This window comes from Sorex fumeus, unplaced genomic scaffold (assembly GCF_029834395.1).
Source record: "Sorex fumeus unplaced genomic scaffold, SorFum_2.1 ptg000003l, whole genome shotgun sequence".
NCBI lineage: Eukaryota > Metazoa > Chordata > Mammalia > Eulipotyphla > Soricidae > Sorex > Sorex fumeus.
Window position 1 is genome coordinate 47,336,211 of NW_026606060.1, and position 24,982 is coordinate 47,361,192.

General features: G+C 43.1%; 1 protein-coding gene across 10 annotated transcripts in view; it reads right to left on the minus strand.

Moving 5' to 3' along the window:
* ANKS1B (ankyrin repeat and sterile alpha motif domain containing 1B) overlaps nt 1–21,923 on the minus strand; it is a 1,250,258-nt gene extending 1,228,335 nt beyond the window's left edge. For all 10 annotated transcript variants that reach the window (XM_056114313.1, XM_056114308.1, XM_056114302.1 and 7 more), the window contains exon 1: nt 21,741–21,923. In XM_056114313.1, coding sequence (XP_055970288.1) covers nt 21,741–21,874 — 134 coding nt within the window. In that variant the 5' untranslated portion in view covers nt 21,875–21,923. The remainder of the gene's footprint in view (nt 1–21,740) is intronic.
* Between the last annotated feature and the right edge of the window lie 3,059 nt (nt 21,924–24,982).

Here is a 24,982-nt window from a genome sequence, read left to right on the forward strand (position 1 = left end):
GAAGGTGGGGGAGCTGGGTGGAGGAGGCCCAGTCCCGAACTGAGCAGGCTTGGAGTTCTCAGTCCTGGGTCCCGCACACCTGGGTTCTTCTGCCGGTTCCTCATCTAAGCGTGTGGAGAGTGGTCTCAGCATGGCTTTGGCTGGGTCCCAGAGGTCTTCAGCTGTCGGGGCTCTGCTTGGGGCAGAGAGGGAAACTCAACCCGCCTCTTCCAAGGGGCCCCGGTGAGGACAGCCAGGTGCAGGGGCAGGAGACTCCATCTTGTTCTCTTCCGGGAGCTTGCTAAACCATAATACCACCCCACCCCCCCCCAAAAAAAAAACAGAAAGAGAGAGAAAGAGAGGAAAAGTACCTGTCATAGAGGTGGGGGTTGGGGTGGGTATGAGGGAAACTGGGGACATTATGGTGGGAAATGTACACTGGTGAAGGGACAGATATTGGAACACTGTACGACTGAAACCTAATCATGAACAACTTTGTAACCGTGTATCTCACAGTGATTCAATAAAAATTAAAACAAAAATGTATGGCAGTGTGCATTAGTGCCTAGGACATAACTGGTCCTCTAACAAATAATAACTTCATTTCTCCACACTGAGATAGCTATCCAAATTTATGGCCATAGTCAACAACTGCTCTCCGAGACCGAGTCTAATGAGCTCCAGGCCAAACTCTGTGCCATTAGCATGCCCTGGTCTACAGTTATTTAACTCATTTAGATATTCAACACATAGTTTTCCTGAAGCCTTATAGACATAAAATAGCATTTGCGCAGCACTTTAAAAAAATAGCCCAGGCAAGGTTTCAGTCCTGAAGGAGCTCAGGGTCTTGTGGGAAGGCAAACACGCAAGCAGATAATTACGATGCATATTCTAGGTACTAAAAATAGAGGTGTGTGCAAGGTGCAGGGAAGCACAGAAGGTAAAGATCCGGCAAAGCTTCCCAGAAGAGATGATTATGCAGGAATCAAGTCTGGGAGGATGAACAGTTTTGCTGAGCACACAAGGGAGAGACAGGTATTCCCGGGGGGGAGGGGGGACGTGGGGGGGGAGGGTAGGGGAGTGAGGAGACAGCACTGGAAAGCCCAGGACACCAGCTGAAAACACCAGGCACTGGAAGTAGGCACGGCTGGAGAAGAAGGCTACTGCTGAGGGTGGAGAGAAACTGATGGAGAAAAAGAGGAACCAAATCCCCAGGAATGGTACTTCAAAAAACTTTAAGCAGGAGAGAACACTGATTTTTCTTAGGCTGAAAGTACCACTACTCCTGACCAATTTCTGTGAAGGCCCAGGAAGGATTGATGTTGGAAGGGGTGACACAGAATGGACAGGAGTTGGAAGGGGAAGGTCAAGCTTGGTGGGAAGGCAATGGCATGCCAAAACAGAAAGAAAGGAGTCCTACTTGGTGCAGAGCAGAACTCTGGGTAAAAACAGCCAATAGTTTGCATTTCCTACCTCCACTGAGGAGGTGAGGTTCAATGCGCCCTAAGGAACAATGCGTTTAGGGTGTAGCACAAAGGACCAAATCAGAGATAGGTAGTGAAAACAGATCCTGGGGCATGATCAATTGTTTTAAATCCAGGCAAATACTTTATAAAGGAAATGTAATTTAATTAGGCTTTTCTTTCAAGTTCATTTGAAAAAATTCACAATCATGATCACTACCATCCTGTTGTTCATGGATTGCCTCGAGCAGGCCCCAGTAAGGTCTCCTTCATCCTAGCCCTGAGATTTTTTTTTTTTAAAGTGCCATATTCAAGGCTCTTTCAGGGTTAGGAGAATGAGACCCATCATTGTTACTGGTATTTGGCATATTTTGAAATATGATTTCAAATAAAATTTGAAAAAATTACCAATATAAATTCTTCAAATACTGTGCATGTGCATATATTCATTTTTAAACAAAAATGTGAAGATGCTAACAAATTGAATGAAAACAATAAATAGCATTTTACATTCACTGATACACCAATTTTCTCAAGCAATCGGCTAAAAGGACATTCTCCTTTAATATAGTTCTAAAATTCTTCATGGAAGAACTGTGCATGCTGTATCTTCTGAATTAAGAAGTGTGTTTAATTTCCTGAATAAACATTACTCATACTTTGCACGGAATACAGTCCAATTCTACGGAAAGAGTTAAGAAATTTTAAAAATGCCAGGAGCAATAAACTTCACCCGGAAATTCCAGTTAAGAGCTTATTATAAAAGACTAAAAGTCAATGTCATACCGAAATTTTAAATAACATCATGCATCCCTCTATTTAATAAATTATTTCAAAATCAGGTCACAATTGACAGACACACCATCTTGGGCAGACGGGTGAGCAGAGATAAGCAGGGAAATTTTCCTATTCTCTACTGAAGCATGTCCACCAACTGTCATAGCTGGAAAACAGCCAGCATGAGCTCTCTATCTGAAAAAAAGCGGGAGAAAAAGAATAGGAGGTTCTTTTTTTTTTTTTTTTTGGCTTTTTGGGTCACATCTGGCGATGCACAGGGGTTACTCCTGGCTCTGCACTCAGGAATTATTCCTGGCGATAGCTCAGGGGACCATATGGGATGCTGGGAATCGAACCCGGGTCGGCCGCGTGCAAGGCAAACGCCCTATCCGCTGTGCTATCACTTCAGCCCCAAACAAGAGATTCTTGAAATACAGCAAAATGCAGAGTTCAAATGCAGAAGGTAGAGGATTATTTTAAGTTTCACCTTTATTTGTGATTAGAAACACTATTTCCAAAATGTAGATTAAAAGCACAAGTTTATCTAGGTGGCATGCTCTAGACACTGAGAGCACTGACCTCCAAGCGAGTACAGTTTTCACCCTGGCTTTCTCTGAGAGGGGTCATCTCTTCAGCAGGTCCCCCCCTGCCAGGGCCCTCTCCAGCCCCCAGACAGTGGCCCACCCTCGGAGGGATAGACCAGTCCACAGTGAGCTCCTTTGAGAAAACCATGGTCACATCTTGATCTTTTCCTTGGCTTTCCTAACCTCTCTGTTCTGTTTTCTGCCTTAGAGCATTTTCAAGTTTCCTGGTCATAGGGTTTACCAGCCAGAGCTGACACCGATGAGTTGCTGGAGAAAAACAGCTAAACTGAGGAACATATCAGAGAGAAAAGAGGATGGGAACCCAGAAATGCTCGCAACAAGAACGAAAAGCCTGTATTTTGTTGGAATCTGTATTAAACATTCAACTCTAGATGAACGTCCTCAAGTCACATGAGAGCCAGTGACCAGATAAGTCACCAGGGATTTCTAAACAGGTTTCTCACTGATCTGAAACACAGACATTTAAATAAATAAATAAATAATAATAATAATAATAATGGTCAGAGAGATGGTACATTGGGCAAGGCACTTTCCTTGTGCACAGCCAACACGGGTTCAATTTCCAGCATCCCATATAGTCCACCAAGCCCTCCAGGACTGGTTCCTAGGTGCAGTGGGTTAAGGTGCTTGGCTTGCACAGGTGGCCAATGGCTGCTCAGGTTTCCATCCCACACACCAACTATGGTGCCCAGAGGCCAACCAAGAGTGATCTCTGAGCACCAAGAGGTGTGGACCAAAAAAAAGCCCCCCAAAAAACCAAAAAAGTTAAATAAATACACATTTTTTAAAAAAGTAACAGTAAGCATCTGAAAAATGTTGACAACAAACAACCAGGAAGGGAAGGATAGGCATTCATTCTGAATGACTAGTATACACCATTGAAGCTCACTCACTAGCAGTCAAAACACTGCTACTGACAGCACAGTCCCTCAGACAGGTGGCCAATGATCTCACCTGGCACAAAGGGAAGGAAGCACAATGGAGGAAATGGAGGGGAAGATGGGTGCGCTCACTCAAGTTCACAGAACAGTCCAAGTAGTGCATTTTCCCCCATACATCCCTTTCCCATGATTCAGGGCTCTCTCTCTCCCTCCACCAGAAGGCTATGTCCTGTCCCTGACTAATGCTGCAAGGTTTTATTTCCTAGTCCTATTTCCCAGTCTTTTCAACTGGACAAAGGAATCAAGGGGGGGAATTCCATTTTTCTTTGATTCTGTGAGACTTTTAGAGTTTTACAAATTCCCATGTTCCTCAAAAGAACAAGCAAACAAGCCTCCCAAGGAAGATCACATGAAATATATCCCTTGATCCCTTTTTCCTTGAACCCCTTCCATCACACCTACAACTAGGAATTACACTGATGGGGAAAATATCTGTCAATCCAGGTTCCATCCATGGTCAGATTTTAAAGATCACTAGGAAACAGGATATATAATGTGTGGATGGTGCCTTGTTTTTCTGAAAAATGTCACTAACTTCCAAGTCAAAGACTCATTTCTGCCATTTCTATGGCATCCCAAGGATTCCTTGAAAAAATAAAGACAGAGGACTGGAGAGATAATATAAAAGGTGAAAAGCTTGCCTTGACCATAGCTGACCTGGATTTGATCCCTGGCATCCCAAATGGTCATCTGAGCCTCAGCAGCAGTGATTCCTGAGCACAGAGCCAGGAGTAAGCCCTGAGCACCACTGGCATCAAACACATACACACACACACACACACACACACACGTATGTATGTATGTGCATATATGTGTGTATAAAACTCAAATATATATTTATACACACACATATATGTACACATACATAGAGAGAGAGAGAGAAAGAGTGAGAGAGAGAGAGAGAGAGAGGTCACACAAAGAAACACGAAAATGTCTTAGGTACAAGTCCAATTGGACGATTGGTTAAGAAAACAAGAATGTAAGAAAAACTAGGATTCATAATTTCTCTGGACCCTCAGATGTCATACTGTACATGAAGAATGACATGGAATCCCAAGCCTGAATAGTTCCTTCTTAGGTAGTAAGACCAAAATTCTGATCATCTTTTAAGGGAAAGCAACAACTAAGAATGCTGCCTGATGATATTCTTTTTTAGTTTGACATTAAAAATTGAATGATCTTTAAAGCATAGACTATACCTGCAATAAATTATTTCTGCTATACTCCCAACAAATTTTTCCACTTTTTTTTAAATACGAAAGCTAATTTTCAGCTTACTAAAGAGCTTCCTGAAATTTTCTTTGCTTGGTTTCTAGGAATTATGGATTCCTAATGATAATTTAACATCTGGTAAATACCAGTATGAGTTACTTAATGTCTTAGTACATTCGTAGCAATAATCATTTTTATACAACCTGTATAGATTTTCCACACTTTTAAATATACTGAGTCAATTTCCTGACATAATGTTCTTACAACATTTATAGAATCATAGTGTGAATATCATATGACAGAAAAACTTACTTGCTAAAATTCTTATCTCTATCAAATTCTGCAAACTCAACTTCCTCAGTGAGTGACAGTTACTATCCCAGTGCTTTTATAACTCTTCTTTTGCATTATCATCATCTTAGTGAAATTCTTGAGAAGGCACTTCACTGACAATTAAGATGATGACTTTCAACTAAACAGAACAAAAAAAAAAAATAAAGAGGTGCTGTCTCTCAGTCACTCTGGAAACCAACTATATAACCATAACAATAGACACAAATGAAAAGTATCAGTCCCCCAAGTATGTAAAGCTCAGGGGTGTCACTTAGAAGCATGGCATTTGCCTGGCCTATGTAAGGCCCTGCATCTGAAGCGACTCACAGCAAAAATTAATAGTCTGTGAAATCATTTCTCCTCCAAAATGCAAGAAGACATAGTGTCTTGGGAAACTGACCCAAGGTACTTCAGCTTTCATCATAATCTCCATGTTACCTAAAATCGTCAACACAAGACCATCAGCAATGCTGACGCAGAACAAAAATAATAATAACAACAACACAGATTTTATTTGTTTCTGAGCCACACCCAAGAGTGCTCGGGGCTTACTTCTGACACTGCACTAGGAGATCACTCCTGGTGGGCTCAGGGGACCATATGGGATCTCAGATCAGCCAGCTGCAAAGCAAACACTCTACCCGCTGCACACTACTGCTCCAGCCCCAGACTATGTTTTTAAGAGCATTTTGTCACTGTCCTCTTCCCACTTCCTCTTTTGCTCCTTCTTTTCCTCCCTCCTCATTTCCTTCTCTTCTAGAACAATTTAGTCCCCAAAGGCATGAGAAAGGAAGGCACCCACTACAGTGAAGGGACAGGCCAAGCCAGAGAAAAGGTGGTGGTCTGTAAAGGCAGTTGATATGAAGAAGGCCAGCGTTTAGTGGCCGAGAAAAGCATCCATCCCCAAAGAGCAGTGTATGACAGAGAGAATCTATAGCAGAGGAGGTGAGTAGGATGCCATGCAGTGGTTGCAGAGGTACTTCCTGAAGTGGCATCAGAGTTGAAGCAGGAGAAAGACGGTAGCCACAGGAAAGCTAGTCCAGGAAGGGGTGGGCTGGGGGTGTTAGACCTTCAAGTGAGAAAAATGAGGATTTCTTCTGCAGACACTACCTAGATTAAGGAGTAGTTAGAGCGTGGAAATTGTGAGAGCGAGAAGAATAACCTAACAAACCTAAAACCCACATTAAGCTAACCAAACTTAGAAACACCTCAGTAAAGAAGGCAGGCTGGAGGGTACAGAAGCCCCAGGAGAGAAGTTGGGGACACTGGTAGAGGAAAAGTGACATTGGGAGTGGAATTGGTAGTGAAACATGGGGCTAGGTCCACATGTCCATTCAGTGACAGCTTTCATTCAAACCCCAGATGTGGGCATTTCCATGCAGACTTCCTGCTGATTCTACTCTACCATCTACTGTTCTTGAAAATGGAGATCCATTTTCATGAGGGAATAAGATGCAATAAAGAAAACTTTGTAGTTGGTTCAGGATAAAAACTGAATGTCCTGAATTTCAGGCAAATAAGGCCTAAGAATGTCTCAAAAGCAGGAAAGGAAGAAAGAGGGAGACAGAAAATGGAAACTGGAAATTTAGAAAAATGAACTATCTGGTCTCTTGGCCTTCCTGCAGATACTAACTCTAGATTTGATGAGATTCCTGAGTTAATAAGGAGCTGGAATATGCTTCAAAGTGGGAGAAAATGATGTTTTAACAGTATTTTTAAACATTTTTAGCTAATTTACTTTAACATTAAATTTGGTTTATTGATTATATGATCTCAAGAAATAAATGTAAAACTTAACACTGCCTATCATGGAAAACTCTATGATATGTGCAAATCAAAGTCATTAGTAACTGTGTGGATGATGAAATATGTTATAATGTAATTTTGAAATAGATTTATATTACATTGAACCCTATACAACAAGGGAAATATATGGCACAATAGAAAGCTATCTGGGATCCAAAAGGCTGAATTTGAATCCTCGATCTATCACCTATTAGCTCTGTAATTTGGGGCTGCATATTATTAATTGATAAATATTATTTTTAAATTACACACTTTTCAGAACTGTTTAAAGATGGGACATAAAGAGCGTATCAAGCAGTTAGCATTATATTTAGAAAATTAAAAATACTAATAATTCAACTTCTAGAACTGTATCCCAAGAATATAATAGAAAATAAGATATATAGGAAAATGTACAAAATAATATTGCTTATACTAATGATACCAAAGAACTAGCACAGAAATTAAGGCATTTACCTTGCATGTGGCTGACCCCAGTTCAACCCCCAACATCCTGAATATGCTCCCCCAGGCACTGCCAGGAGTGCTTCCTCAGTGCAAAGACAGCAGGAAGCACTGGGCACAAAAAATGCAAAAAAAAACCCAAAAAACTCACACTAACAATAAATAAGTTAAAAAGCATCCAAAGACTCAATACTAAGGAGATGTTCAAATTACGGGTATACATAGCAATTAGTGCTTCTCACATTTTAGTATCCACAGGTTTTATCTAGAAAGTTGATAAAATGCTATTCCCAAACCTGACACTCAGAAATTCTGATGGGGTATGTCTGAAGTCTGACCAAGAAATGCATCTGCTACCGACTGTAGGTGATTCTGAAAGAGGAGGTCTCTGAAATGTTTGCATTAAGTGGAATGCCTCTGACATTATTAACGATTGTTATGGTGGCCAGAGATAGCACATGGGTTAAGGCATATAATTTGCACACAGACAACCACAGAAGTATTCCCACCACCATATGGTTCCCTCAAACCTTGCCAGGTGCAGATTTGGAGACCTAAGAGATCAATTGAGGTGTTCTGGGCTATCTCTGGACTATTGGGATTACTGCAGAGCCTGAGAAGGACCATGTCCTTTGGCTTCTGAATTGAACCATTGGCCAGAGGGTCCCCCAGGCCTCAAAAGCACCACCTGGGAGACCCCCTGCAAAAAAACAATGCGCTAAGAAGACTTTGTAATAACATTGTAAAAGCTTATGATATACTTTGATTAAGTGAAAAGAATTTCAAAATGCTTGGTTCATCTAATAACAACTACATTAAGAATACATAGGAAAAATGATTTTAGCAACAGGATTAAGAGTGTTTATCTTTCACATAATTTTTGAAACATAACCATGTCATTATCATAAATGAATAAGTAACATCAAAAACTGAAAGAAAAAACCTCTTAATGGCTTTTTTATATCTTTAAGATATCAAACTACTGGGACCCACACACAAGTTCTTTAACCTTACCTACACTCTATACTTGTTACAGTATCTTAAAAATGGAGACGGTACTGGTGCCCGCTCGAGCAAATCAATGAACAAGGGGAGGAGAGTGACAGTTTCCCACTATAATATATTGCTCCTTCTGCATGAAATGCGTTCTTTCCCCACCCTACCCCCGACACACACACACACACACACACACACACACACACACACACACACACACCACTACCACCAGCTGCCAAACTCATCCCACAATACTCAAGAATCACCTCTTCTACAAATACCAGCATACAGAAAAACAAAACAAGGGAACTACAGTACCAAATGAGGACACAGCCTTGGCTCTGGACTATAAAATGAAGATTACAACTAACCAACAGGTCAATCACTATTTTATGGGAACTGATATCTAAGAATGGGAATAACAAAGAATGATCGCTCTTTATTTTAACAAAATTATAGGAAATCTTATGATTCTAAAATTGAATGGGATCATCTTTCCCTATTCCCAGTATTATTGTAAAATAATGAACAAATATATTACTGTGTGTGCATGCATGCTTATACATATATATGAGGGGGGAAGGGGGCCAGCGAGGACAGACTAAAGTGACAAGCTCAGGTGGACTGAGCACTTTGGTAGCAGAGAAGGTGCAGTAACCCTTTGCATCAAAACCACAAATGTTAACTCTACTGTAACCATGTTACCTAAACAAAAATCTCTTTGTTAATTTAATCACCTTCTCCCTGAAGTTCCCTGAGACTTATCCTAGATCTCCCAGAAACAACTGTGCCTCCTTCTCACTCCTGACATGCCTACTACTTTTTTATTGGCTACTTACTCATATATATATGTATGTATCTTAGAAATGTTATAACGTACAATATATGTGTATATATATACATATATGGGTTACTGATATGTATATATACACATACACACATGTATATACATACACATTATATATATAAGCATGCATGCACACACAGTAATACATTTGTTCATTATTTTACAATAATACTGGGAATAGGAAAAGATGATCTCATTCAATTTTAGAATCATAATATTTCCTATAATTTTTTTCAAATAAAGAGCGATCATTCTATGTTATTTCCATTCTTAGACATCAGGTCCCATAAAATCCTGATTGAACTGTTAGTTAGTTGTATAGGAGTTGGTTTGCTGGTACTAAATTTTAACCTAGCTTCACCTAATGAAAGCATAAATCACACTTGTGAAGAAAATCTTAAGATTAAACATAGTTCATAATTGTTCTCTGATCATGTTTTCCCACTTTCCACCCACATTCTGAGTGACAGACCCTCTAATTATGAACCATAACCAGCTGCCAGGAAGCATCGCTACTCTGGACAACCCCACTGTTGCGGGTTCCCACCAACAAACATCTTCTGCAGAATTCCCGCGCTCCCCCAAACACACTCCCACTCACTTCCAAGTCTCCACACTAGCAGTAAAACAGTTGCACAAAACAGGGATAAATCTGAAAGTAAATATAGAAGTGTTTTTAGTGTATCCAAAATACAAGATACTATATTGAGCATATTTATATGATACATAAAACATTTCAAGTGTAGATTAGTAACTGGAGGTACCAAACAAAGCCTCAAGTGACTAAACAGTAATTTGGGGAGAAAAAGAAAATCTCAATGTGGAAGAGAGGTAATTGGGAGCCAGGGTCAGCAATGCACAAGCCCTGTCCACACAAACACAGGAGTTCAAAGAATCTACTAGATGCTGAAGTTAACTTACCACATGACATTTTTCAAGATACCTGGAAAAATGTATTTAAAAGAACCTAAGTTTTCCTGCCACAGCATATATTAAGGCTCTTACACCATTCTACTCCATTTCTTTGTCACTTGCGATTATGCAATAAACATATACATCTAGAAATAATGAAGGTAAGGCACAAGATTAGCATGAGTAAGGAGCTGGGTTTAATAACTGACACTGCAAAAAAAAATTTTTAAGAAAGAAAAATAAGGGCTGGAGCAATAGAACAGCGGGTAGGGCATTTGCCTTGCATGCAGTCAACCTGGGTTCGGTTCCCAGCATTCCATATGGTCCCCTGAGCACTGCCAGGAGTAATTCCTGAGTGCATGAACCAGGAGTAACTCCTGTGCATCACCAGGTGTGACCCAAAAAGCAAAAAAAAAAAAAAGAAAGAAAGAAAGAGAAGAGAAGAGAAGAGAAGAGAAGAGAAGAGAAGAGAAGAGAAGAGAAGAGAAGAGAAGAGAAGAGAAGAATATAACCTGGGGCTAGAGAGATTGAACAATGAGTGAGACAATTGTCTCACATGTGACTGACTCAATCAGGTTCAATCCGCCACAACACACATGGTCCCTGGAGCACTGCCAAGAATGATCCCTGAGCACAGAGCCAGGAGTAAGGCCAGAGCACAAAAAAAGCAGTGTGCCCCCCCAAAAGAAAACAGGAAAAAATACCCTATTCACAAGTATATAAATATCAGAAAAGGCTTCTCATGTTTCTCATGTACCAACCCTATGCTTCTCATTGTCCCTTTCTCCTCTATAGCACTAATCAGATAAGGAAAGAGAACTAGTGGCTTTTATCCAAGCCCCTCTTGCCGAGTCAACATCATCTATTCCATTAGCTTTCCCACCAGAGCTCTGAGGCTTTACTTTTAACCCAACATTTTATTTCTGCTTTAAATGAAAATACTAAAAATAAGGTGTTTTCTTTTTCTTTTTTTTTTAAAAGGCTTCTTCCTAAAAGCTTTATCAATCAATCACACTTCATCGTGAGTTAAGTGTCAGCTCGCACAAATAGTGGTTGATGGCTGCATAAATCTAGGAGAGATACAAGGGCACGCAATCCATGAGGTTAGAAGGAAGATTCACATGAAAGCAAGTGGGAAAGTGAGCATGACAACAGCAAGCTGTGAACTCAGTTAGAAAGTTCCCATGCTTTGTCCTTCAAGGGACTCCTCACGGCACAGCCTTTCCCACCAAGGGTCCTCATTCTAAATGTTTCCTCTTAGGAAGGCCAGTTGGCAAAAGAAAAAATCAGAGATAATTCAGCAGGTAGGGTGCTTGCTTTGCACCCAGATGACCCAGGTTCGATCCCTGGCATCCTATAGGGACCTCCTAAGCACCACCAGAAGTAACTCCTGAGTGCAGAGCCAGGCATAACCCCTGAATATCACTGGGTGTGACCCTAAAACAAATGAGAAAAAAAAATCAGAGCTAGGGTCAACTTTTACTATTGACGATCGGGCATTTTTTTCCTAAGGAAAGAAATGAGACAAGAAAGCTTACTTTTTTATTATTATTATTACAATTAATAACTGAGGGATGAAACTCAAGTCTGCGAACAACTTGTACACTTCGCTATTGAGCCAAGAAGGGTTAAAGGAAATGAAAAGGAGAAGCATCCAGCAGCAGCACAAAGCCAGACGTTCATTTATGCCCCATCAAGATCTGATCCTATTTGATCAAAGGTCGGAGAAAAGTCACCGCCAATTGTTTGGGCCCACTTAAGTAGAATTAAACTACTGTAAATAAAGATACTCTCCCCAATAAATTCAGACCACAGAACTCTAAAGCACGGCTGAATCAAAGGTCCATTTTACACACGGATCCGTGAAGACCTGCTGTTCAATCAGAAAGCAAGAGCCACAGGAAAAAGATTCAGCAGCAACGCTCTTTGGACACTGTGGTGGTAGCAGCAGCTGCGGGAAAAGGGATCCTTTAATCCTGGGTTTTGATCCGCCTTCAACAATCACATCATTTCAGGTTTTACCCAGGTTGAATAAAAATGTCAGCTTCATGGGCTATGGGCTCCCGGAACACTAGATCTGCGTTTCATGGGCCAAGTGCGGGTTTCCCAGGGCCCTTATCTGCTGGATGGTGGCAAGGTCCCTTACTGCAGCAGAATCGGCCTCTGGAAATTCCTGGGTGGCCAGGGGTTGGTTGGTTTCTCCAAATTTAAACTATTTCCTCTTATCAGCATCTGAGAGGAGCCTATCGACATATCATCTCAACATCGCAGCATACCTAAAGCTATCCGCATCATATCTGAATTAACACTGTGGCGTACCATGCTCACAATGGAAACCAACAACCCCCCCCCCCCACCCCCCGTCAGAACGTCCTGTGGCCTCAGAAGGGGTCTTTCCTAACTCTTACTTCAAATTGTAGGCCGCTTCCATTTCTAGTTAAATACCCAGGAAGAATGTTAGAGGCTAACAAGCCACCTGGAAAGAATTCTCCAAAAGCAACTTCCGAGTCATAATTAAGTACATTATTTCCATACACATGTGAGCCACCCAAATTGTTTTTGTAGTCACCTGAGAGGTCCCATCACCTCTCTACATACTCTCCATTCACTGACATCGCGCTACATGCTGAGCGTCTGTGCACGCAAGGGCCCTGTTCCACACTCCATCAGCTATGAGAGTCCATGGAGCCACACCAGGAGGGAGGCCCCGGGGCCATAGGTAGGCTGAGGGGAGTGACAGGCTGGCTGTCCTAATTCCCTCCTGCACAATCAGCCTCACGATTTAGAAGAGGAAGCTGCAGAGCCCGCTTAGGAGAGAAAGAGGTCAACACCAACATTCACTCCCTCCCCCCTCACCCCTGCTTCATGCAGCTGGCACGCACTTCCCTCTGGCAGACACGGATAATGGTGCAATTACTGCTCCAAACATCATTACCAGCTAAAAGAAATCACCCACTTGCAACTCAACTATTTTTTATAGATTAAAACAGTTGCATGTAGTTGAACTGTTCTATTTGTGATTTGTTCCGTTTAACCAATGCTGTTCCCCTAATAGTTTCTTATATGAGGGTTCCCATTGCTGGTCCCACTAATGCCCAAGTTGCCTCTTATCTCATTGGACCTATCACCCAAAACTTCAAGAACTAAAAAAAAAACTGATTTTGGAAAATACATAAGGCTGCTGGCTTCCACATCTATGATGACCAAACCAGAAAAATATCCCCTCCCCCTACTGCTTTTAGTTGATAGATTTTTCATGAGAATCCTGAGAACTAGGTTCTTCATATTCAACACAATCTACTCAATGCACCTTTTAAAGTACTCAATTATTTAAGGGAGAAAGCAAGTAAGTGAGGCTGAGGATCTAGTATACCATTTTTCCTGTGTATATGGTTTTAGTCAAGGAGTTGGAGAAAAAATACAGTACATAGGGTACTTGCCTTGCACACAGCCCACCCAGGCTCAGTCCCTGAACTCCATATGGTCCCCCACGCTCACCAGGAGTGATCCATAAGCATAGAGCAAGGAGTAAGTCCTAAGCATCACCAGAAGTGGTCCCGCCAAAATAAAAATAACATCAAGTAAACTTGAAATATTAACAAATTGTTATTGCTTTATTAAAATACAGGTATTTTATCTAGATTAGGATAACAGGAAAGAAACTGGAGACATGGGTACGGGAAATGCACACTGTTTAAGGGATGGGTATTGGAACAAGGTAAAACTGAAACTCAATCATGAAGAACTTTGTAACTGTATCTCATAGTGATTCAATTAAAATATATTTTTAAATAATAATCTAGATTCCCCCAAAGAATACTTAAGTGTATATTTTATTTATTTATTTTTGCTTTTTGGGTCACACCCAGAGATGCTCAGGAGTTACTCCTGGCTCTGCACTCAGGAGTTACTCCTGGCGGTGCTCAGGGGACCATATGGGATGCTGGGAATCGAACCCGGGTCAGCCACGTGCAAGGCAAACGCCCTACCTGCTGTACTATCTCTCCAGCTCCCTTAAGTGTATATTTCAATGTGAATTTTTTTCTTTTGATTCAAAGGTGGTTCTACAAACAAAAAAAAAAACTTTTAAAATATTTTACAGCTATCTTGTGAAGCTACATTTAAAAAAAAGTAAATTTCATATAAAATATGATGAAAGGGGAGGTAACTAAATTTGAGTGCTCAGATGAGCTCTCATGAGCTCAGGTCATATAACTAAAATGAAACACAAAAATATCTATATACTTGTCCTCAAAAAATTCTAATGTCCCTTTCAGCTAAACTTGAAAAACTGAAACAGAGAGAGGTACAAAAGTTCACTGCTGGGGCAGCTCACGTAACCTTAACTCTGAGTTAAAGGAAAATTAAAATTGTCAATGTTTCTATACCACAAGAAAACTTCCTGTGACATATAACAATGCCAAGAAACTAATTTCTTCCCACTTTCTATTTTGCTTCTTTCTTTCTTATTAAGAATCATTTTTGAACGAGAAAGGATAACTAATCTATGGAAATAACCAAAACTCCAAATAGACAGAAAACATAACAGATGCTAAATTGCTCTACCTGTGTTCAAGTGTCCAGTCCCAGAACTAGTTGCAATGAAGTTGAAGGAGTCTACTTCCAAATTAAGCATCATCTATGGTTCACTGCCAGATAAATGTTATAATAAAATGACCGATTTGAGCAGAATTTATAGACACATTATCAAGGGGTAAATTGAAAGAATGCTATAAACATAGCATAGCATGATTTTCAGAAGGCAATGGATAAAAATACATCATAATATCCTCATGGGTGTATTGCAGATGAATAGTTGACTGTAGTTCTATTAAGTGTCTATAATGTTGGTAGAAATACTGTGCATAATGACTGCTACTTTTAAATTTATACTAAGCTAGAGAGAGGTTCTTTGAGAATACATCATGGTGTATTGAATTCCAGTTGTAGAAAACATGCATATTAAATCTGCATACGATGTAAAAGAGAGAAGTTAATATGCTGGAAGGCAGAATCAAGAGTCAAAGAGATCTAGATAGATGATAAGTATAAGCTAAAACAGGCAAGATTAAATATAATAGGAACAATTTATGTTTATTCAACACTTTTATATGTGCCAGAGAGGAGCCATGACTTCACAGGTAATTGAAAAAAAGAGTAATAATACCTAGAGTTTTAATTAACAAACTCCTCACAATTAGCCAATGCTATCACATGGTTTAGAAAATGTCAACCTGTAATAAGGTAGGTCTTCAATCAAAAATAAGGAAGGATCAAAGAAACAAGCAATTCAATTGGCTTTAGACAAAGGTGCAGCAACTTTGTGTACCAAAACCATAAACATTAACACTATCATAACTATTAACACTATACTCACTATTATAACTAAACTACAACAAAAAGAAATTTAAGCTTAGGGGCTGAAGAGGATGAGGTTTGACCCAATCCCAGCTCTATTCCCTGCACACCATATAGTCCCCTGACTCCTGCCAGGAGTGATCCCTGAGCACCACCAGATATAGCCAAAACAAAAACAAACAAACAAAAACATATATATGTTTTATAAATATACATATATATATATATATATATATATGGAGAGTCTCCTGCCCCCGCGCCTGGCTGTCCTCACCGAGGCCCCTTGGAGGGGGAAGGGTTCAGTTTCTCTCCTCCCCCCACCCCGAACAGAGCCCCAGCAGCTGAGGACCTCCGGAGCCAGCCACGGCCATGCTGGTACCACTCTCCACACATCCGGATGGGCCTCATGCATGGAAGAACTGGCAAAGGAACCCAGGCATCTGGGTCCTGGGGCTGAGGTCTCCAAACCTACTCGGATTGGGACTGGACCTTCTCCAACCAGACCCCCCATCTTCCAGTAGGTAGGTGTCGCACCCACCAGCTGCCACCAGCGCCAGGTTGGTCCCATCAATGGCCAAGATGGCCAAGACGCAGAGACTATAAAACACAGCTCCCGGAAGCACGCAGCCACAATTGCAGCCGCGCAACATCTTATTATTTTTTTTCCCTTGGAGAACCTGGCAGGCTACCAAAAGTATCCTGCCTGCACTGCACTACCCAACAACTGCCACACTCCAGGTCGCTTTCCACACACTTGGGCCGAGCTTCACATATGAGTAAACATACTCCTGGACACATCATAAGATACTGCCTACTCATTTTCAATAATTATAATACCATATTTGATGGGGTTCAGACAGTAGGCAACAAATTTGTAGCACTATAGCACTATCCTCCTGTTGTTCATCAATTTGCTTGAGCAGGCACCAGTAATGTCTCCATTGTGAGACTTGTTGTTACTGTGTTTGGCATATCCAATATGCCATGGGGAGCTTGCCAGGCGTTGCCGTGTGGGCGAGATGCTCTCGGTAGCTTGCCAGGCTCTCCAGGGGGGGGGGGGAGAATCGAACCCAGGTTGGCCATAGAGGGATATATATATATCCCTCTATATATATATATCGGAGAGCCCGGCAAGCTATCGAGAGTATCCCACCCACACAGCAAAGCCTGGCAAACTACCTGTGGCATATTCAATATGCCAAAAATAGTAACAATAACAGTTCTCATCCCCCTGACCCTGAAAGAGCCTCCAATACGGCAGGGATGGGAAATACGAGTAAGGAGAGGCTGATAAAATCTCAGGGCTGGGACGAATGGAGACGTTTTGGCGCCCACTCGAGTAAATCAATGAACAACGGGATGACAGTGATACAGTGATATATATTTATGTTTAAAAGAGAATGAGACAGTACATTAGAGCCACAAGAGAAATAATAACACTAATGACAAACACCAAAGTGCTAAATGCACATTCAACTCTCTTACACCTCATTAAGTCTTGACAACAACCTTTGGTATTACAAATCTAAACCAAAAGAAAAGGACAACTGTGGATTGCTATATTTATTCAAGGTCATTCCTACACTGGACAGCTGCAGTGTCCCCCAAGCATATCAGATTCTGCCATCAGATTGTTACTACTCCCATAGTGTGTAAAAATGCAATCAAAAGTACCTTCAGGAAAATCTTTGTCCTGTGATACCCCAAGGGCGACTATGAGTTTTATTCTTGTTTTTAACACACAGCGGCCATGGCTGTGGTACTCGGAAGTCACCAGGGTCACACCAGACAGAACGTGGGTGAAATTGTGGTTCCGCGGCTAGAAGTCAAGCCCTCACACCAGCTCAGCATGTACTTTGCCGCTTAAGATCTCTCCCACTATCCATGAGATATTTTTTATGGATAAAATTAAAAGAAATATAAATTTTAAGAATTTGTAACTTTAATTACCATACATAACAAAACAATGTTCAGATCAGACTATCTAAAATGGTAATACACCTTAAACTTTCGTGAATAACACCAATGAGTAAGACTCAAGCTACAGCAAAACCAATTTAAATCACAGAAGTTCAGATCTTTGTCATTACTTAATATGGTAATTTTGGGTCACATCTAGTGATGCACAGGGGATACTCCTAGCTCTGCACTCAGGAATTACAACTGGCAGTACTCGGGGGACCATATGGGATGCTGGGGATCATACCCGGTCGGTCACAAGCAAGACAAATGCCCTACCCACTGTGCTATTGCTCCAGCCTCCTAAGGCAAATTCTTAATCTTCATCTTTTTAGTCCATTTGTGAAATGAGAATCGATCTCTCACAGCTAATACAAAGAGATAGCACAATGGGGAAGGCACTTGCCTTGTACTTGGGTGACCCAGGTCCGATCCGCAGCATCCCATATGGACCCTGCAGCACCATCAGGAGTGATTCCTGAGCACAGAGCCAGGAGCAACTCCTGAGCATCACTGAGTTTGACTCAAAAACAAAAACAAACAGTGAATGAGATATGTGAAGCATTTAGCATAATACCTGACACAATTATTACACAAGTAATAAAGTGGGGCTGGGTGAGGGGGGAGTGCCAAGAACCCATCCTATAATTCATTCTGAAATATTTATAAATGCTGACGTGTCCTTACGCTTGAAAGGACGGGGGTCACATTTTTTCATCATTCTTTAAACAAGTTCCTGATGGCAATTATATATGAAAGAAAAAATGCTGCACATATAACGTGTCACTTGAAAAAGTTTCATTTTATACCAAGGATCACGCCAGGAATAGAGGGACGCTGCTTCAGTTTGAGTATGAGACAGATAAATGCACGGGATGCGGATATTGATTTTCATTTTGATTTCTACAGTTTGGCCCAAACTACTTGAATGTTTTCAGTGTCACTGTTCCCTGTGTACCTCCTTGTAGAGTTACTATTTCCACCTCACTTCTTGAATGAGAAAACCCTTCTTGAATGAGAAAACCTTTCATTCAAGAAGTGCACTGTGAATCACAAAGCTGATATTTTAGTAAATGTTTACCGACACTAAAGAGTTGTTACTTTATTCCTAAAATTCAACATCTATTCTTTTTTTCCAAAATGGCACCACTGAGAAGGTGTTTAGGAGATTTTTGTCTTGGGCTGGCATATGGCTCAGCAGTAAAGCACATATTTTGCATGCACGAAATCTAGTTCCATTCCTGGGAACCGGAGAGATAGTATAGCAGGTAGGGCACTTGCCTTGCATGTGGCCCAGCATTCCATATGGTACCCCAAGTCTGCCAGGAGTGATTCCTGAGTACAAAACCAAAAGGAAGGCCTGAGCAGAGCCAAGTGTGACCCAAAAATGGGGTTGGGGGAAGAGAAAGAGAGAGAGAGAGAGAGAGAGCGCAAACTAGTTCCATTCCCAACACCACCAAAGGAAAATTAAATTAAAATTACCTGCAGAATCAGGCAGGAACAGCAAAATTGCTTAGAACATCTGCCTTCCAAGTGTATGGTCACAAGTTCAAATCCCAGAGTCCTATATGTGTCCATGTGATCCTGACGGCTCAGCTATCTGAACCTACCTGCTGTACACTTCAGCCAAGCGTCTGGGAGCACTCAAAGGAGCCCCAGGAGCATGGTCAGGAGCATGACCGGGAGCACAACAACTAAAATGATGTGTGAGCACCATGACCAAGGAGTGCAACCTCTGGCAAGCAGATATGTGACCCCACACCATAAAGCCCTCCTGAGAGCACCTCGACCAGAACCTGCTTCCCTCAACTAAGATTGCAACCCTGAAGAGCACCGTGTGAGCTGCTCACCGTGTGAGCACCTAAGGCAGAGCAACCTGCAGTGAGCAGCACAGCCAAAAATGTATGATTAAAGGTCAGAGAGACAGAACTCCACCAGCGGAGTGTATGCTTTGCTTTGCACACAGGCGGTCCAGGTCCCATCCCCAGCACCACATGCTTCCCCCTGAGGACCACTGAGTGCATCCCCTGAGCATAGAACTGAGAGTAGCCACCCCACCACCACCAAGCCTAGCCTCAGAACAAACAAATGTGAGCACCACAGTCACATGTACCTGCAACCCGCTGGTCATCACAACAATAGCATCAACAACAACAAGGGGAAATTTTGTGAAGATGCGGGGAAGGTCTGGTGGTACCCAGAACTTACTTCTGGCTTCACGTTCAGGAATCACTCCCGGTGGGCTGAAGGATCATATCAGGTGCCTGGGATCAAACCTGGGCCAGCTGCATGCAAGGCAAGTGCCTTACCCGCTGTACTATCTCTCCAGCCCCAGATAAAATCTTTAAAAAGATTTCGTGTTTAAGTTCTATCACAAAGATATTCTTTTTTAAAAAATACCCTTTATCCCAAGGGAATTAACCAAAGTTCTCTCTGTTCCCAAAGACTTCTTTAGCACTTCTCCAAAGGAATCGATTATTTTTAGAGCCCTCTTTTAGCAGTCATTAGATTACCAGCCATAATCATTTTTTAATTGACATGATCCACTGGGAAACATTTATTATTTTACTTGCAACTTAAGACTGTAACCAGATAAATTACTTGCATATAATTTAATTGTGACTGAGGTCAATGACTAGAACTATAATCTGAAACAACGGTTTTTAAGAGAAAATTATCTAGCAAGGGAGTACACTCAGAAGTCAGCACCTGTGAGATCTACGAAGAAAAAAAAAATACTGTCCTCCAAAGATTCACTGTCGTGAACTGTCACTCCAAGAAAATGCCACTGCCAATAAGAATAGAAAATCACATGGCTCTTGTTTAAAATCCCAGGAACTATTATCTGACTAAATTAATTTCACTGCAATACAAATGACTTCGTTCCCCACATCAGGCAGTACTGTGATTAACTGCATTTTCTGACCACTACAACATACTACAACTTGTGTAAAGAATGTAATGCCAGCGTCCAAAAGTTTGTATTAAGATGTCATAAAAGAGTAGAGCAGTTTTCTTGAAACTAAGAAAATTGCTGGAACTTTTACATCTTTTTAAGTACAGCTGGATTGCCGAAGAGATATTTTAGGGTGAAAATATGAATGATGATTGATGCCTCCAAAAATATTCAGGCTCAAGTGAATAGCCATGATTATAAAAACTGAAGAGCTTCCCTTACATTGTATCTGGTGAATCTTCCTCAGGTTTCCTCCCAGTTGATCTATGTGTCCATCAAATCAACTTTTTAAATTAACTGTTCTTCAAGTATGCAAATCAATCCTATTATGTCTAAGGTACTGCCAACTACATTTTTAAAACGTGACTTTTCCTTTTAAATGTCAGAAAGATTGTCGAAGCTAAATTAGCCTCACCTGCCACAGCTTCCCATTAAAAGGCCTCTCTCCATGCCAAACACACTGTACCCCAACTGCACCCGGGGCTTCCTTCACCCCGGGATAGGATAACCAAGTTTCATTCCGCTATGTCCAGGGCACTGAAAAGTACTGCTGAGGGTTGTGTGGCCTGACCCGCCTCCTCAAGTTTTGCACACACCTCACCAGAAGACTGGCTTTCTTCATTTTGTGGGCTCGTAACCCACAGCACAGTGAATAAATACCTTGTGCAAGAGAAAGCAGCAGAACCCAAGGCTCGGGATTTTGCAGGGTAACTGCACGCACGCAGGAGCGTCTCTGCCAATTTTCTTTAAATAGATCCGAAATAAATAAATAAATAAATAAAAGGCTGGGTTCGAGGCTGCAAATACCTAATAAATATTGATGGCGAGCGGGTGGAACGCCAGTTTTCTTCCAGCAGCACTAGGACAGGTACAAGTTCTGCACCACGGCTCAGAGAAAAGTAGCTACTGACGCATTGATGGAAAGCTATTTTAAAATTACTCAAAGAATCGAAGGCATCCATCTGATGAGGGGAGGGAGGGGAGGTGGGGGCTCATGCTTCCTCTCCAAACACACCGTCTGTTTCCCTGCCTAATTTAAGAATGAAACGCTGGCGGTCACCAGGTGCAACACCCAGAAGAAGCAGGAGGACGTTATCCATCACAATGCAATAAGAAGGTTTGCCATCCCGGAGCCGCCGGGGCCATCCTTACCTTAGCAGATTAGACAGGGGCAGGGGTCCGGATCCACCGCCCAGGATCCCTCCTTTCCTGCCAGACAGGAGTTTCTCCACCAGAGCCACATTTCCAGTGCGAGCAGCTTCCAGCAGCTCCTGGTCCTTCCCCATAGTCTCTCCGCGACTCCCGGGCAGTGCGTCCTTTCCCGCTCCGGGTCCTCCTCCCCGCCCAGCCCCACTCCCCCCAAATCCAGGGTCCTTCCCTCTCCCTCTCTCCCTCTCTCTCTCCCTCTCTCTCTCTCTCTCTCTCTCCCCTCCAATAACGCAATTGCCTTCAGCACCCGGAGATGCCCGCAGCCCCCCGGCCGCACACCATCCTCTCCTCTTCGGGGCGCCGCTTCTACAATGGGGATCCGACCATGGCGAGCCGGGCCGGCCGCGACGCGCCCCCACGGCCACTCCCCTGGATTCCCGCGGCCTGCTTCCCGCAGCGGGGGGTGCGTGCGAAGGTGCTCGGGGAGGAGCGGGAGGAGGATGCCGAGCCCCGAGGTCGGCGGCGGCGGCGGCGGCGGCGGCGCCCGGGCGCGTGCGGAGGGCGGCGGCGGCGCGGGACCGGGCGCGCGGGGGGCGTGTGCGCGCGGGCAGGTGCGGCCCGCGGGTCGGTCCCGAGCTGGGCGGGGAGCGCGGCCCGAGGGGTGGGGCCGGGGGCGGTGCTGGGGCGGGGCTCGGGGAGATGGGGAGGGTGGGGGGGGAGGGGGCGGGAGATAGGGAGAGGGGTGGGCTCCGTTCTCGTGGGCGGGCACCCCTCTCCGCACGCTTTAACCGTGTGAGCGCTAGAGTTCTCCCCGCTGCCGGGCGGCGGCCGAGCCACGCCTCGGGTCGGGCACGACGACGCGGGAGCCAAATGCTCCTTGACGGGGGACGGGAAAGGTCGTCGGCCGGTGCCGGGGAGAGGGGGCCCGGGGATGCCTCTGCGGGGCGGGTTGCGGACCCCTTGCACCCGCCCCGGCCCTGGCTGCGCGCGGGCTCCCGGGCCCAGATCTGCCGAGCTGCAGCCAGCGTTTGGGAAGCCACTCGTCTGCTTTGCGTGCCCGCTGGAGCCCCGGGCTGGATCGGGGAGAGGGAGCCCTGGCCCTGAGCCCGGAAGCATCTCGAGCACCGCCCGGTGTGGCCAAAGCAAGACACGAGAGACAGGTTGGCTGGGTCCTGGTTGCTGTGGTGCTGGCCGCCCAACGCTCTGGGACCGCTCGTTCGGGGTTGATCGACGGTCTGGAATAGCCCCTTCCCCCATTCACGTGAGCTTCAGGATGCTGCAGACTTGAAATATACCAGGGCAAGGGCTCTCATTGAAAATTCCGCCACATCCTCAACTGGCAAAAATAAGTAAATAAATAAATAAATTAAATAAATTACAGGCGGACAAGACCCACTTCAATTTGTGTCTGTTATGGACGAGTTCTGGTGCAGCACTGGATGGGTTTTGCCCTCCGCGCCTGTGGCCCTAGAGCAGAGCGAGCGCCTGTTCTCTTTTGGAACTTCCTGTGACATCTCGTGCCTGGCCTTGCCCTTGGACTAGATTCCATAAACGTTTACTTGTTGACAGTCAATTGGGAGAAACGTTTTATCGGTGTCTTCTGCAGAGCAGCCCCGTGATGCGAATAGACTACGCCAGATGCATTAGGAAATGAGGAGACGGTGGCCCCAAGAGTTAATTAAATTTCTCTTGATGCCACACACAGGAAGTGAATGACTACTGTAGCCCCCCCCCCCCCATGACACTGCAGAGGCCAAGCTTTACCCCATACATACACCTCTTGTCCACTTTAAAAAAGGAAATTGGGCAGACACTACCATAATTGATGAGTGGTTACTCTGGACCAGGAGCTTGCAAAATGGTTGCCATACAAAGTGGTTGCCCCAACCCCCACCACCCCCACAATCCCGGTACCTGTCATTTCTATCTCTGTTCCATACATGGCCAGACTAAGTAACCCAGATCATGCAGCTAGAAATTACCAAACCAACTTTCAAAACCCGGGCTTGGTTTTCAGTAATAAACTAGGGGAAACTGTCTAAAGCTAACCTGCTCTGACATCTGTGACAGGTTGGTGGGGATGGGGAGGGGGTATGGTGGGGGTGGGAAGTGGTTGCAGAGAATGAGACAAACTTAGGGTCACCATAAGTGAGCACTCAGACTGACCATTTATTCAATACAACATTGCTCCCCTACCCTGGTTCCCAGTATGTGAGTCCCCAATATTGTTTTGAGTTGACAAAGACATTAAAGACAGTAAGCACATCAATATTCACTGGGTACATGAAGAACTGGAATATTTTATATAGCAAATCAGCAAGTACCCTAAACTTTTATTTTTATTCTAAATAAAAGTTTATTAAATAAAGCTTGGTTTATTTTAATTTTTAATTTTATTTTTGTTCTATTCTTCTCTGGGCACATGTTTTGCTGCCCATTTATATGTAAAATCCTCCACTGCTTTACCCTTGGGACTATCCCAATCAGGAAGCTGGGTTTTTGTTAGGGGAAGATCTCCCACAGGAAATGTAAAAGACATACCTAACAACAAATATTATAAAAATTCAGAATTCTGAGATTTTATTTGAATGATTCAAATGTTAGGAAAAGATGCACACTCCTGGAGGTCTCCTGAAAGAAGCAGATTTGAGGTTTCCTAAAGGAAGCAGATTCTGACTAGCATGGTTTTAAATTTTATTTTGCTTTATAATTTATTTTATGAAAAAATTATATCCTACATGATAACAACATAACTCTTGGCACTATGGGGTTACCAACTCAGTTAAGGAACGGGAAGTAGGGGTCTGAGAGGCAGCACAGTAGGTAAGACCCTTGTCCTACATATCACTGACCCAGGTTCAATCTCCAGCACCCTATCTAGTCCCCCAAGCCTGAGAGGAGTGATCCCTGAAGGCAGAGACCAGGAGTAAGGCCTAAGCACACCCAACACCCACACCCAAAGAACAAGAAGTAAAGACCACTGAATTCATTTTGAAAGTGGAGAGAAAAATTAAGTTCATAACATTGCAATCTAAGCAAAATAGCATTCTTTCCATTTTCTACTTTGCCTCCTAAGCAAAACACACTTCTCTCAGAATACACTATCAAAATTTCACTGGTAAAAACTCAAAAACAGTCACAGTTCAGAACCTGTAATCATAGCTGAGCTGCTGGTCAGAAGCTTCTGCGTCTCCATTTTCAGAATCAATCCCTAATGGGAAAACCCCTAAAAGTTTCTTGCTCTG